Raw genomic sequence first — 16,407 nt, forward strand, 5'->3', positions numbered from 1 at the left:
ACCGAGCTCCTGAATCAAAACAACTAAATGACAAGTAGTCAAAACTACCTTTGAAGTTTCCTTTTGTGGTTTATAATAGGATATGAACCTATATCTTAAATATCGACGTAGCATTTTCTAGAAAACTGACACCTGGGGCTCCTTTGGTTTCATTCTGCCCAGCATTGATCCGGGCACCCCGGGAAGGCTTTGAATAACTTTCAGGTTATAATGAATTCCGTTTGAGACTGTGAGAGACTCAGAACTGAAACTGAAAGAGATGACAACAAGGCGTGTTTCCAAGATCATAGCTTGCTGCAAACACTCGTTTCCTAGGAAACGCAGTTAGGTATCCACACTGTGTTTTCCTCTATTTCTTTTTTGGATTAGTGAGCATCTAGCAATGGCTGCAGAAATTTCTGTTATCATGCCCAGAGTTGGGATGGGTGGACACAGTGCTATTGGCATCCAGTGTGTCAAGTCCTGGGATCTTGTTTAATATTCCAAAGTACACAGACAGCTCTATCTGACAGAGAACCAGCTATGTGGATGAAAAGTACTGGCCAGGATGCAGGCTGCTCAACCATGGGGGAGAGAGAGAGAGGGAGAGGGAGGGAGGGAGGGAGGGAGGGAGGGAGGAAGGAAGAGACACCATAAAGTTATTTTCATTGCTACTTCATAACTGATTTTACTACTCTTATGAACTGTAATGTAGCTATTTTTGGAGATTAAGCTTTGTCAAAGGGGTCACAACCCAAAGGCTGGGAACAGCTGCCTTACATTATCGAAGTAGATAGCATTGTGTGTGTGTGTGTGTGTGTGTGTGTGTGTGTGTTTTGAAATGATTTTTAAACTGCCTGTATGGAGTTTAATAATTGAAAACTAGCACATCCACTAAGAAGTTATGCCTGAGCCAGGTGTGGTGGTACACACCTTTAATCCCATCAGAGGCAGGCAAATCTCTGTGAGTTTGAGTCTATCCTGGTCTACAAGGCAAGTCCAGGACAGCCAACCCTACAAGAGAAACCCTGTCTTTTGAGAGAAAAGAAAAAAAAAGAAAAGAAAAGCAGCAGCAGCAGCAGCAGCATGTATGGCTGTGTAAATACTATTCACTGCACAGCTAACTAGTAAATTGGGAATCCAGAACCTTCCTGTGCATGCAGTATTAGACTGTTGCTAGCCCAAAGAATGGAACTAATACCATATCGTTCTGTTTTCTCTTAATGCATAGAAAGATTGTTAATCATGCCACATTCAGTTGGCACAGTGACATTGAAATGTATATTAAGAAAGATCAGAAGTAGTCTTAAAATTAGTGGCTATTCAAGAACAGAATGCCCTCCTTGCACTGTTAGGGAAAAAGCAAGAAGAAAATGATGGAAAACACAAGAAAGAAAAGAATTTCAGACTAATAAGAGTACGTTCCAAATGGCCAACTTTCTGAGAGTTGAACTGTTTGGATAACTTGTGTCCCTCAGTCCAGATCCAAAGATAATATTGCTCCTGCTGAAACGTGGGTTCATACTATAACCAGAGTTTATTAATTGTCCTATTTCATTGAGGAAAAAATGCAAAGCAGACAGCACACTGGCATAAGTAGCTGGAAACACTCCACTGTTTCATGGGAAGCAGCTCTCCGGGACTGCCGTGGAGGCTGGGAGTCTTGGGCCTGGTGCACATTAAGGAAGAACTCCCCACTTACTTGGTTATGACTTACAGAGTCTCCAATCCTTCAAAACACAGCATTGATTTCTTTTAAAATTAGAAAAAAAAAACGACTTCTAAAATACACTGCTAGTGATTGCTTCAGCTAGTAGAAGGTTCGCCTTAGGTGCTACTTGTAGAGACTGTATTGATTACATAATTAATGTAATTCCTATTCTGTAAGGATATGCCACTGTGTCACTGGTTATCAACACCTTATTTTTGTGTCTCTGGAACATCTTCTAACTATTTATAATGCTATAGAATATATGAAGGAGCCAACAAACAAACAAACAAAAACAACTCCCTCCAAATCCTCCAGAATCGAGCAGCAAATTACTTAGCATAGAAAAATTAAAAATACACATTTTCCACTGCAATCCATCTGTATAAGGTTAATATTTATATTCTTCTTTTTAAACTGAAGAAGGTGGGGCAAAGAGAAACTAATTAAATGACTTCCATAGCTAATAAGTAATTCCTGGTATGAATGTATATATGCTATAAATAAAAAATGTACAGTGGATTTCAAAGACTTCATATAAAGAAGAATCTAAAATACCGTCATGGTGTTTTCATTGGATACCTATAAAATGATTCCATTTTGTATGTATTTGATTCAATAAAATACAATGTTACATCTCAAAAAAAAAAAAAGAAAAAAAAAAAAAAAAAAAGAAAAATTAAAAATAAAAATAAAAATTCAGTTTAACTGCAAGCTCTTAGGTTTATAGAAGAAGTGGAACTATTTAAGTATTGTTTGGTTTGTTGTTTTGAAGCAGCCTAGGAGGTCTCGCTGTGTTGCTCAGCTGGTTTCAAATTCTTAGGCTCAAGTGCCTCAGCTTCACAAGTGGCTAGGATTACAGACCGGTGCCACCACTGGGAAAAATGCCCTCATTTCTGCCACAGAGAGAATCCTGTCTAAAATAGGCAAGCTTGGATCTAGGCAGAGTCAATGGCCAAACTCTGCCAAGACAGAGTAAGCAAGTCCTCAATGGTTCCTGCCTCACCAGCCAGAAGGCTGAAGATGCTGCTGCTCAGGGTTATAGAGTTTTGGGTGAATGTTCAGGCAGTAAACTGTCTCTGCCTTTTTTCCCCCCCAATTTTGGAAGCTACACTTCTGCTTTACTCAGGTAATTAAGTTTTATTCCTTCTCAAGTCTCTGATGGGGTTGAAGACCAGATAGTTTAGTTTTACAATTAAGCTTAGGTGGTAAGATGTTTTTAGGTCTAGATAGATGTTTTATGTTGATAGAGATGAGATATGATAGATATTGATTTACATTCAGGATTTTGGACTCACCAAGATAGGAAAGATGTTTTCTTCAAGGTTGCCAAATACAAATAACCAAAGCACTATGAATATAACATTTATATAATTCCTGATTGTTTCATGGTTCTTCTTGTATGCAGTGTATTGTATTTATGTGTAAACAAAAAATTAAATTAAAAAAAAAGCACCTGCAAAGGACTCAGGTTCAGTTCCTAGCACCCAAGAGCAGCTCACAAATGCCTGTAATTCTGACACCTTCTTCTGCCAAAGAATTTTATATAAAATTATGTTTTGAAAAAAGTTCCAGCCAGGTGTGGTAGCACATGCTTGTAATCCCAGCACTCAGGAGGCAGAGGCCAGCCTAATCTATAAAGCGAGTCCAGAACAGTCAAGGATAGGCAGAGAAACCCTCTCTCAGGGCAAGGGGTAGTGTAGGGGTGAGAGTTCTACCTTTGCTATTCAAGTCGTTATATTTGAACTCCTTTCTTCAAATATATGGAAAGCAAAAGAAAAATGCCTAAATATTTAGTCACCACTTATGTTTCTATTTTATAAATTCTATTTGAATCCTGGTTTTTTTTTCCCCTTAAATAGTATTGCCTTTTTTTGTTACTATAAATGGGTTTTCATGCTGTATCTATTAGGCACCCCTAACATGGTTTACTTAACCACCTTGTTGCATATTTAGGTTAGCACTCTATTCCCAGTGTAAATTGTGGCATCGTTAAATGTCTAAGGAGTCCCCCGGTTTTAGTCTTATCTCCTAAGACAAAAGCTTCATGATCAAATGTGGTAAATACTCTAAAGGTTTGTTGTTCAAACTACATTCGAACCATCAGTCCAGTTTGTGGCTCTCACCAGCATTTAAAGGAACATCCGCCAAACAGCAGATTCAGAAGCAAGCACTTGGCTGGCTGTGTCCACATTTCATTTTAGCAAAGCCTCAGAGCAAAGCCAGAAGCCATTAATTCACATTCATGATGTCTCAGGCAGGGGAAAGTGCTTCTAATTTTTGCAACACAAAAAGAGATATGATGACAGTGACAGAACTGAGCGAGGACCCAGACGTGCTGACGGGAAGGCTAGAATTGGGGCTGGAGCCCTGCACGCAGCCTCCATTTAAAGGCCCCATGCTTTTCCTCTCTGGACTTGGGAATTTGTGGTATCTAGAGATATTTTTATGAAACTGAAGGGATAGTAGAACCAGAGGGCAATTTTGAGATTGCAAAAATGTCACAAGAGTCTTCATGAAGTGGTTAGGTTCACTGTTTTCTGGCACAAGCAAGGGTTGAATTTTAACTTTTAAGATTCAGAATAAATGTTTAGTGTTTAAGTTTGATATTGAAATACCTGTTCCCTTCAGAATTTTTCAATGTGTTTTTTTTTTCCTAGTTGGCATTTGCTTTTCCTGTTTACCAGCTGTGCAATCAATATGGATTTCCCACTATTTAAATATAAAACAAGTCTGGAACGTAGCTCAGTGGTAGAACATGTATGTAGCATGTGAAAGTCTTGAACCTAATACCCAATGCAAAAATGAAGCAAACACACATCTGCTTACATACTGAGAAACAGATACAAACTAAATAGTTTGAAAAACAATATTTGATATAGTCCCATGTGTAACACTGGAAGACTTCATGGTTTTAAGTTCTTATGAAAAATATATCTTTTTTCTTCTTTTATTTTCTTAAAAACACCTAAATTTATTTTCATTTTAAAACATGGTCTGGTATGACTTTCAGTTGCCATATTAGATCTGTTCAAATTAACCAGTGTGTACACTCCTTCACATAATCTATGTTTTGTAAGGGGATTAATGAGCTGTTGAACTATTTTATTTATGAGAAGAGAAGGATTTTGGTTCCAAAAGAACTTAGCCTAAGGGAAAGCTTAATTATATCATAGAAAATAAGAAAAGGAATTTAAGTAGAGGTCGTCTTAACGTAGAGAAAAACCTTTGAAATGATTACATAAATGCTTGTATTATCACAAGAACACCACAGAGTTAATAAAAAAAAATAATAAAAATAAAAAATAATGTCTGAAAAAAAAAAACACCACAGAGTTATAAAAGCTGAGCTTTTACCACCCTTACCTCCTGAGTCTCCACACTGTCACTGTCCTCTGTGTGTGTGTGTCTATAAATCCATCCCATTGTATGCATCACTGTAGTTATTCTATTATTCTAAAGAGTTTAACTCTGTTTAATTCAGTTTAAGTGTACATACACGATAGGATTGCGTATCTGTGGAGTGTTGATGTGTTCATTGACTGTGCCAGTTTGCACTCAGAAGCTATAGCTCATGTACGTGATATAATGTGGAAGTCGCTGAGAAAGACAGGGAGCATGGATGGCACTGCACATGCGTTGCCATCACTCTGAATAGAAAGCAATTGAAGGAGAAAATAGAGAGTAGGGGAAGCTGTGTTTTACTGCGAAGTCAGAGATGTGTTTTTCAAGTAGTAAGGCATTTAGGTCAGGTAATTTTTATAAAGTGACAGAAAAACAACTGGCAACATAGAAATGTTATTTTTAAGCAATAATGGAAGTGTGGAGTGATGGTGCGGGCATTCCTGCCATCCTCCAAAAGCGAGGGCAGTCACCCACATTTTCCTTAATGTTTAAGGGACCACGCCTCAGGTAGCACTGGATGTTTGGCCTCCCCACAGAGAAGAATTCTGTACATCCTGTATGAACACAGTGAGACTTTATTATATGGCATTTCTAATATAGATTTTAAGCATAAGGGTTGAGAGAAAGAGGCTGTCGTGAAACAAGACACACCTAAGTATAGGCTTCTCCAAGCATGTGTGACCTTCATAAATGGCCTACCCATATGAAAATATATCTCTTAAATCCAATACGAAATTGTACACATGTGCTATGTTTAACAGAATGCAAATGCATTTTAAAAAATACATATATTGCTCCACAATGTTTCCAAGTCCCCTCATGAACTTTGATAACAGATTAGAATGAAGATTTTGTTACTTATTAATGCCAGTTTATTACTCAGTCTCTCACTGTTGTCTTCCTGGCTCCAAAGTTACTGTATATAAAACACCTATGATATTTAGGATGTTTATTTTTATGTACCTAAATGTCCTTCATGTTTGTTTGTTTCAAGTGGCAGTTGAAAGAAAGCCCAAAGGGAAAAAAAAAAAAGAAAGAAAGAAAGCCCAAAGATGTCCTAAGAGGTGCAGTAGAATTGTGTTTAAATAATGAACCACATCTGTGACCAACAGAATGTATTGCTGTCCCAAGCCTTGGTGTCTCCCAGCCTGCTTCTCCTGGTGTGAGTGCTGCAGAACTGTATACCCAGCAACATCACTGGTTAAAGCACAAAGCTTGCATGGGCTGAGAGCATACCGTGGCTCCTTTACAAGCCTTTTAATTTTCATCTGTTTTTAATAACCATACTTGGACATAATGAAATGAGATGTAATTTAACATTTTTATGATGAAAAATGGAAGTGTGTGCCCCCTAATTATAGGATGATAGTACTGTTTCCATTGTGAACGCATTATCATCACCCTAAGCACTTGGAAAGGCAAATGTCCCTGCAAGTTTGGTACAACTATCATACCTCATCTAACTCTGTGTCCTGTATTTAGAATTTCTTGCCCGTGAGAATTTGGAGAATGTGTCTGCAAGTACACGAGTCCTGTACATGGACACAGGCTGTTTTCAAGAAGTCAGGCCATGGGCTGGAGAGATGGCTCAGAGGTTAAGGGCACTGACCAAAGGTCCTGAGTTCAATTCCCAGCAACCCAGTGGTTCACAGCTATCTGTAATGTAATCTGATGACCTCTTCTGGCCTGCAGGTTTACATGCAGGCAGAGCACTGTGTGCATAATAAATAAATAAATAAATCTTAAAAAAAAAAAAAAGTCAGGCCATTGATTAGCAGGCTGAGTAGCCTGGCCTTGCTAATGTCTGCCTGTCCTTGTAGGCTCTGGCTTTACAGAGCGTGCATCTTTAGGTTTCCTCCAAAGTTAGTACCTCTGCCTCTGCTCTAGGCTTAGTCACCTGTCTGTGACTGTGAGGTGGGCAGACCCCAGGCACTAGCTCTCAGGCTTAAAACACTGAATGGTTTTTGCTACTTTTGATATTTCAGAATATTTCAGAGAAACATAGATCTATCCTTGATATCCTACATAGATGAGAGCTGTCAGATAGATAAATGGCTCTTAGTTGGTTACAATATTAGTATTCTGACACTGGTAATCTTAAAGTAATTAGAAACATAATCAAAATGGAAAATAACCATTAATATGTGCATTTGAGAAACAAAATCAGAATTTCAGATACACTAGAAGCATAATAAAATGAAACCTTGGTGAGTTTTAATGCTTAAAAAAACCTTTATGAGCGGGGCGTGTTTTGGCGCACTCCTTTAATCCCAGCACTCGGGAGGCAGAGGCAGGTGGATCTTTGTGAGTTGGAGGCCAGCCTGGTCTACAGGTGAGTCCTGGACAGCCAAGGCTACACAGAGAAACCATGTCTCAAAAAGCAAAACAAAACATGCAGGGTATTTTGCCTGCATATATGTCTGTGTGCTATATGCATCCCTGTGCCCTCAAGAGGCCGGAAGAGGTCACCAGATCCCCTGAACCAGGAATTATAGGTAGCTGTGAGCTGCCATGTCGGTGTAGTGAGTCACACTGGAGCTTTTAACTACTGGCCCATCCATACAGCCACCTTGGTGATTTTTTTTTTTTTTTTTTTAAAGAAAGGAAAAAGCCATCACTATTTGTTAAATAGCTGCGTTCTACAAAAACATCTAAGTCTTAGGCGTGTGGGTTAAGTTTGGAGTGGAAATTAATATTTCAAAGAGAAAAATTCTCAAAGAACTTCTAGGAACCAGTCAAACCGTCTCTGCCTTCTTTCCTCCTCTCACCTTCATTCCAGGGTGTCAGCTCCATGTGACAGCTGGGGTCCACTGGCTGAAGCTGGGAGTGGCACCATGCCTAACTTGTAAGAGTAAAGTAACCTTCCCAAATAGTCTGTGTGAAGTGACACTTGTGCTTTCTCCTAACAGCGGTGACGTCTTATGAAGATCTTGGACTCGTCACATTTGGATTACCTGGAAAGGTGACTTCAGTTCTCCTCATTGTCTAGAACCAAAGGAGTGAGCATTTCTCTTGTGCTTCAGGTTCAAAAGGACGCACATGTGAGAGAGGCCCTAAGAGACTGTGAGGAAACGCAAGTAAGGCAGGACAGAACCGAGGGAACAGGAAAACAAAGCGAAACCTGCGTCCCTTCCCAAGCATGCCTGTAAACCAGTTCAGTTCCAGCCCTCATTGCCGACTGGACCTGCAGAGCAGTAATGGGAGCCTCACGCTTTCCCCATCCACTTTGGCCACATGCTTGGAGCAAATCCTGTTTTCAAACACGTTAATTAGATAGCTGGTGTTTTTAAAGGGCTGAACTGTGCTGAAAGATTGCCAAGCCACCCATTGTTTACACGTGAGAAAATTAAGTTCCAGAGCTGTTAAAGGACCTGTTATCAGTTGTTACCCAACACTGGTTCCTCATCTGAGGACTGTAGGTGCTACATACACTGGTTACCCTCTTAGAATAATAAAAGTAAAAACCCAATTTTATTTGGCACTGGTTTTCGATAGGCTTCCTAACTTTAAAGCTGTAGGGAACTTTTTTCCGAGAGATTACCAGGAGCTAGGCGCCACTGACAGTGTTACAGTGCCCACTGTTCTCCTGGTTCTTCCCCATTTCTATAATTGGTCTGAAATTTTTCCCCCCTGGCTATAGTATGTGGTTGGATAGTCTTGTTCTAAGGACCAAAGAAATATTTTTGAAAAATTAAAGGAATATTTTTAAAATTATCTTTAAATTTGTATATTTACTTATCAGATGAGTTTGTTTTGAGCAGTGCTATGCCTTGCACTGTAGTAGGCACAGAAAATATAAATAGGCAGACATTCATTCTGTCTTTCTAAACATTAAATACCTAAATTTAGCCAAGGAATGGAAAGGGGCAATACTAAAATACTGTATTGGTGATATATTCATAGAAAATAGAGGTATTTCCTGTGTGTGGCCAGTTGGTTTCATTTGCACTGCAGGTGCTATACACAAAGTCTGAACCATCTTCTTGTCTTCTTACAAATGACTGGATTTCCAGTGACTGCTGTCTTCGTTAGAATTACTTTCACTGTGATAGAGCACCAGAAACAAAAGCAAACTGGCAGGGAAGGGTTTATTTGCCTTACACTTTCAGCAAACAGCCATCTCTGAAGGGCAGGAATTCAGACAGGGCAGGAACCTGGAGGCAGGAGCTGATGCAGAAGCCGTGGAGGGTTGCTGCTTACTGGCCTGCTCCCCATGGCTTGCTCAGCCTGCTTTCTTACAGAACCCAGGACCACCTGTTCAGGGGTAGCTCCGCCCACAATGGGCTGGGCCCTCCCACATCAGTCACTAATTAAGAAAATGTTCTACAGGCTTGCCTACAGCCCACTCTTTTTTTTTTTTTTTTTTTTTTTTTTGGTTTGGTTTGGTTTTTCAAGACAGGGTTGCTCTGTGTAGCCTTGGCTGTCCCAGACTCGCTTTGTAGACCAAGCTGGCCTCAAACTCACAGCAATCCACCTGCCTCTGCCTCCCGAGTGCTGGGATTAAAGGCGGGATTAAAGGCGTGCGCCACCACACCCAGTTTACAGCCTGATCTTAAAGAGACATTTTCTCCACTGAGGCTTCCTGCTGTCCCATGACCCTAGCGAATGTCAAGCTGACGTAAAACCATCCCGCACAACCGCATCTCTAGATAGCTTGCCAGATTCCTAGACCATTATTAACCTTCCTCGGCAGATGGCAAGGACTCTAGGCCCCCCTGAGCTAGATGGTCTCCTGGATAGGCAGTGCTTACCCCAGGAAGAATTCCCCCGGAGAGGTGAACCTCGAGTGTGACCCGGCCTCAGTCTATGGGGGCCTGAATGATCTGAGGCAGCTTGTCAGCTCCAAACATTTGCTGCTGGTACAGCCCAGGTGTTGAGTGATCAGGACGCCCAAGACAATGTATAATATTTGAACATTTCCCTGCAGTTCCCCAGCTCTCTCCAAGACCAGAAATAAGAGCCTACAGACAACGTAGTCCTTGGGCATACTTTAACTCAGACCTTTTTTATTTTAGCCCATTGCGAACTTTTATATTCTTTTTGTTTGTTTGTTTTGTTTTTCAAGGCAGAGTATCTTTGTGTGTAGCCTTGGTTGTTTGTTCTAGAACTTGTTCTGCAGACCAAGCTGGCCTCAAACTCAAAGAGATCCGCCTGCCTCTGCCTCCAGAGTACTGGGATTAAAGGCGTGTGCCACCACTGCCTGGCTCATTTTTTATATTCTTGAAAGTGTGAAATACAGTTTCTGACTTTCTAAATACTAGATGGTCTGGCTTTATTGGATCCACTGTCTCAAATGCCATCAATTTGCCAGCCTGGCTAGAAAGGAGAAACTTCTGGAGAAGTTACTGTTACTGCCCTCCTTGCCACCACCTGCCGTTTGGGGCTTAGCTTATTTCACATTTTTGAGTTAGAAACATTTTTGCCTAAATTTTCCTCATCTGATCAATGTATCTTAGAGTTTTGTGCTGCAGGTTGTTTAATCTCTGAGACCAGGATGCCAAAAAGCTACCGGTTCCCTTTATGTACTATAGTGCTGGCATCGCACACCCCAGTCTGTGTTGGGGTACCTACTAAAGCAGTGTGGGAAAGCCAGTAAGAAGGGACCACAGGACTTCCCAGATTCTATTTCAGTTTATTAGACATTGGAATCACCACTGCCTAGCTTTTTAACACTTTTTAGCTGGTCAGACATACTGTTTTAAGAAAAACTTCAGAAATATCTTTATAGTAATTATGAAGAATTAAAGACGTTTTATATGATGTTTATTAATTTCATGCAGTGCAGTAGTTCTCCACCCATGGGTTAGGGTATGACCTCTTTGAGGGTCGAACAACCCTTTCATATGGGTCACCTAAGACCATCGGGAAACACAGATGTTTACATTACAATTCATAACAGTAGCAAAATTATAGTTATGAAGTAACCACGAAAATAACTTTGTGGTTGGGGTTCACCAGAACATGAGGAGCTGCATTAAAGAGGCGCAGCATTAGGGAGGTTGAGACCCACTGCTGTAATACAAACAGATGACAAGATTTATTCTTTCCAATGTCTCTTTGGTCATGAGTTATGCATCTGTGTTTGTTGTATTATTTATTGAATTTTAATAACATTCTTTTATTTTCTACTATTCCCCCCTTTAATCTTCTGAGTATGTTTGTTCTTTTATAGGTGGTGGTGGCAGGCACCATAATAATTCAGAATATTGGAGGTAAGCATTGAAAGTGTATCGTGTATGCAGACAGGTAATGGAAATAATTGTTTGCCTGGTTTCTTACCTTGATCTAGCTTGGGCACTAAGTCTCTGTGGACATGGCCATCTTTAGAAGCCCCCGTTATTTGCCTCCTACTCTTTCTTGCATCTTTTTCATAGCACTGGTAAATGTGTTTCTGACTTCAGCTCTAGCTAACCTTGGTTGCAGTGTTCTGAGGTCTGCAGTGCACTCTAGCTTTCTGTGCTTGTGGTAGTGAGAGGGTACAGTTTGGAAATACTCCCAATGTGATTCTTTCTTTCTTTCTTTCTTTCTTTCTTTCTTTCTTTCTTTCTTTCTTTCTTTTTTTTTAAGTTTAAGTGACTTGTATTTTTTTTTCTTTTTTTAATACATTTATTTTATTACGCATGTATAAAACAAACTACATACAACAGGGAGAACTATATGACAATCATGAGTTCTATAAATGTTACATTCATAGTGGTTTGGCTATCCAGTGTGATTCTTAACTATTTTCCATCTGCTTCACCTTCTCAATCACTCCCACTGACAGGTGCCTCGTTACAGGGACCGGTGCCCTGTGGCCTGCATCAACAGCCAGGTGTGCACAAGGTCCCCTGGATGCTAAGACATACTCAAGTTTATCTGTCCTGTGGTTTATACTGAAGACTTATCCTACAAGTCATTCTAATTAGGAGAACTATGTAGAAATGAAATTTACTGTTAATTATAGACAGTTGAGTGGATATATTAAACATTTAGCTCCTAAGTGTGAGAATCGTGTGTACATGTTGTCAAGAGATTAAATACGGCTGAGCAGTGTCCTCACTTCATTTTACGCTCTGCTGGAATACTTAAGAAATACTATGAGAATCATGGGAAATCCACATGCACTTCGGATCTTACACAAGATGTGCGCTCACAGGAAGTGGTAACCCTTTATTTTACATCTAATAGTTTTATATAATTTAAAGATGATGACTTAAGATCTGAGCTATTTCACTCTAAGTGTTGTTCAACTAAACTGTATCTTTACTGAGTAAATTGATGGGGGGGGGGGGGGGGGGTCAGTGAGGGCAGGAAGCTTCCTATCAGTGAATTGCTATGGAATCCTGAATGTCCACGTTTTAATGAGTTGAATTTTCATGAAACAGTGACTTCATACTTCGCTCCAGAAACCAGGACAACTAACCTCACCCCTTGGGGATTTTTGTAGTGCAATTGCTTTCAAGATTCGTTGTAGGATGATGGTTAATTAGCAAAGATGTATTGCTTAGCTGCATCATTACCATTCCTCTGCAGGCCCCAAGTAGATTTTGTTCAGATTGGGTTGAACCATTGTTTAATGATTTATGTTGAATTTTTAATTCAGGAATTTGAATCCAAGCTTTTAATCTTGGCGTGATGCTCACTGGGCTGTTTTCCTATAGTTTTCACTTGATGTCAGAAGACTGTCCATTATGTACTATAGTGCTGGCATCGCACACTCCAGTATGTTTTGGGATACCTACGAAAGCAGTGTGAGAAAGCCAGTAAGAAAGGGACCACAAGCTTTTTTCTCTAACCTGATTTAGACATGGCTGTTGTAACCTTCTGCCTGACTCCACATGCATTTCTCTTCTGTGCTATAAGTTCCTCCGGACGTTATGTCTTATTCCTCTTTGTACTCCCCAACACAGGGTCTGAAGCTTTGCTGGAGTGAGTTGCGCTTAAATGATTAGAACTCTATATCCAAGCATCTGGAGCTGGAGAGATGGCTCAGTGGTCAAGAGCACTGGCTGCTCTCTTAGAGGACCCAGGTCGAATTCCCAGCACTCACATGGCAACTCAGAACTGCTTGCAACTCAAGTTCCAGAGGGATTTTAGGCCTCCTTCTGGCCTCACAGGTGCTTCTTGCACATGGTACGCAGACATGCATGCCAACAAAACACCATACCAATATTGTTTTAAGTGAAAATACGTGTTCTTTGTCCCTGAAAGCATTAAAATGAGACGGTTTGGCCAGTTGTTTGAATGTTCCAGAAAAAAGCCTTGGGTTTGGTGTTATGTAAATCATCAGGTCCCTGCATTGTTAAGGCTGTTGGTTTGCCTGCTTGTTTTAGAACTTGAAAACTGCAAATTAGGTGCTGTCACAACCTTTTAAATGTCCCTTAAGTCCAGGAAAGCTAGTAATGCTTATTTTACAGTGACGTCCTCATTATTTTCTTCACATTACTTGAAAGTTTATTTATTGAGCGCCTGTGAATAATAAGTGAAAGCATATTTCCAGAGGTTTTCTTTTCTCAGCCAAATGTGAATAAATTATTCCTTCATTACAATAGACTTTGAAGCTTACTCTTGTGGGTAGAGCTCTGGGCCGGATGTCAGAGTGCCCTGGGTTCTGTCACCTCCAGTCTTTGCTCAGGCTTTGCTCAGGGAAGCCGCTCTCATTCTCCTGGCTTTAGTTTGGTCTTTGTTAAAGACTTTTGGTAGGAAATTGCGAGCTTGGAGTCTCCTCTCGTCTGGACACATGGATTCTCCCGTGGCCCTTAGGGAAGGCCTGTTCCTTCTTACCAGCATCAATGGGGCAGTCTGTATTTTTAGTTAGGTGCCTTGTCTTAAAGCTTCTTACCTCTTTCACTCCGCCGGTCTCTGTGTGTGACAGGGTCTTTCTGTGCAGCCTAGGTTAGCCTCTGACTCTTAGTCTTTTCTACCTCAGCCTCCTGAGCACTGGGATTGTAGATGTGGACTGCCATACCCAGCACATTTGTTATTTTTCATGCTGCTGCAGCAAAGGACCTGGCAAGGAGGGGGTGTCTTGTGTTGGTTTCCAGCTCCAGGGGAAGGGATCTGGAGGGGAAGGTGGCACCACAGTACTATGAGGTCGCTTCAGATTGGCCCAGAGTCAGGAGTGGTGGTGCTCCACCTTCTGTCTCCATTTTATTCAGGCCAGGACTCCATCCCATGGAGCACTGTCCACAGCCCAGGCTGCTCTTCCCACCACAGTTAAGGTGAGGGAGAGAATACCTCAAGGGCTTGTCTCCTAGGGAGTCCCAGGTTCTGACAGGTTGACAAATGTTCTTAGCCATTATACCCAGCTTCTCTGTCTTTTTCTTTAAATTTTTTTTACTTAGAAAATTTTCATACAATATATTTAATCCATATCCCCCCTATCTTTTGTTCTGTGCTGTGTGCTATTTAAACATCTCTGCCTTCTTGTTTCAGTCCTCAACACTAAAAGGAAACACAAGAGTCAAAATGATCATAAATTCATGAATTGCACTTGATTATTTCTGTGGGTCTTATGCTGAAGACTGGCTTATTCCCGTACCATAGTCAGAAACAAAAAATGAGGCCTAGCACTGACCACAGGCATCATGTGGTCTACCAAAGCGAGTGTGGTGGGGCTTCCTCCCAATAACATGTAAACATGTCGGTTACTATATTTAGGACTCTTAAGGTTTCAGGATTACTGGGCTTTAGAACAGGGAGAGCCACAGAGGAAATATTAGTCACATAGGACTCCTAATCTCTCAGCAGTGAGGATTCAGAGCCTAAAAGCGACCGCTGCCAGGTGTATCCCTCTGGGTCCCCTGCCTCCGGTGAGCTAGCATTTGCTGCGCGTTTCTGCTGGGACAGAGGGAGAAAGGACACATCCTAGAAGTTTAATGTTGAAGGCCATTGCTGGCAAGAGAATGCTAGCCCAGGGTTTGAGCTCAGGAAAACTGCCTTCTAAGAGGACGAAGGTGTGTAGTAGGAAGGCCAGCTGGTTCTCAGCTCCTACTCCGTTTCATTGCTCACTCTCCCCACAGTCTGAAAGTAGTTAGTTTCACAAGAAATTGAACTTCTGTGGTAGACCATTCTGTAGGCGACACTGTCACTAGAAATCAGATAGTCAACCCCCCTCATCTTAGTTAAGCCGAGGAAAGTCCTACTCACTCTTGGAAGTCCATGATTAAATCACAGCCAGTTAATGTTCCTAATTCATGTCTTACGGCAAAACATGGAAAGGTGAGAGGCTCCAAGCAACGTGCCAACATACTCTGCTTTTATGAAATTGAATCACCATTACAGATAACATATTCTTTCCTCAGTTCCCCGGGTCCTCACAGAAAATTAACGATTTAATCACTGCACCTTGTCAGGAGAACCCTAGCTTTTCCGAAACCTGAAGTGGCTAGACCGGCCCAGATTCCCCAGCCTGGCACCAAACACACAGACTTTAGCAGCTTTGAGAGATGCTTCAGTTTGAGGCTGGGAGGTGTGGGAAAACCAGAGCGCCTGCGCACTAAGACGGCACAGAGTCGGCTTCAACCAGCGACCACACAAAAACCTCTCAGATTCCCACTATTGGACAACTCCACAATGTATTGTTAGACAATTTGTTTTCTTCCCATTCTGATGATTGTGAAAGCAGAGTGCAGGATAGTGTCCCTCGGGAGCTGTGCTTGGGAGTGCTGCGACACCACCACCTGCTGGTCAGACACACTGCAGCTTTGTGGGTTTGTTTTTTGTTTTGTTTGTTTGTTTGGTTTTGTTTTTTAAGCCTGAACAGTATTATCCCCAAATTCTAGAAAATACTGCAAAATGCTAGAAGTACAGGGAGTTTGAGAGGTGTCCTTTTTCACAAGATTTGCCTTGACAAAATCTAGCAGTAACATATCATTTTAAAGGAACTTCAAAAACAATGCATTAGCAATGAATTCTATTGAAGTTTGATAGTGTGTGTGTGTGTGTGTGTGTGTGTGTGTGTGTGTGTGCGTGTGTGTGTGTGTGTGTTTTGCTGGGGATTGCATGCATGCTAAACATCCACTCCACCACAGTGTTGTTTCCCCCACCCCAACCCCATTGGAGACAAGGCCTCACTAGGCTGCCCAAGCAGGCTTTGAACTTCCAATCTTCTGGTATCAGCCCCCTGAGTAGCTAGAATTCCAGGTCCTAGCCACTAAGCCTGGCTCTCTGGCCCCTGTTTAGATTTAGGGCCTTAACGAACTATTAAGTAAAGGCAGTTTTAAGACAGTGAAGGAGCATTTTCCACCATGTGTTTTTTGTTTGTTTGTTTTCAATTTTGCACAACTTAGGAAAATTACATTGTTTTATAGATTTTGAAAAAATTTATTTTA

At 41.1% G+C, this 16,407-nt stretch overlaps 1 protein-coding gene across 1 annotated transcript in view; it reads left to right on the forward strand.

Moving 5' to 3' along the window:
* Slc38a6 (solute carrier family 38 member 6) overlaps window positions 1-16,407 on the forward strand; it is a 59,274-nt gene that overhangs the window by 13,764 nt on the left and 29,103 nt on the right. Inside the window, exons 4-5 of the mRNA XM_051147534.1 lie at window positions 8,002-8,054; window positions 11,265-11,304. Of these exons, the coding sequence (XP_051003491.1) occupies window positions 8,002-8,054; window positions 11,265-11,304 (93 nt within the window). The remainder of the gene's footprint in view (window positions 1-8,001; window positions 8,055-11,264; window positions 11,305-16,407) is intronic.

The sequence above is a fragment of the Acomys russatus genome, chromosome 1, assembly GCF_903995435.1.
Source record: "Acomys russatus chromosome 1, mAcoRus1.1, whole genome shotgun sequence".
NCBI lineage: Eukaryota > Metazoa > Chordata > Mammalia > Rodentia > Muridae > Acomys > Acomys russatus.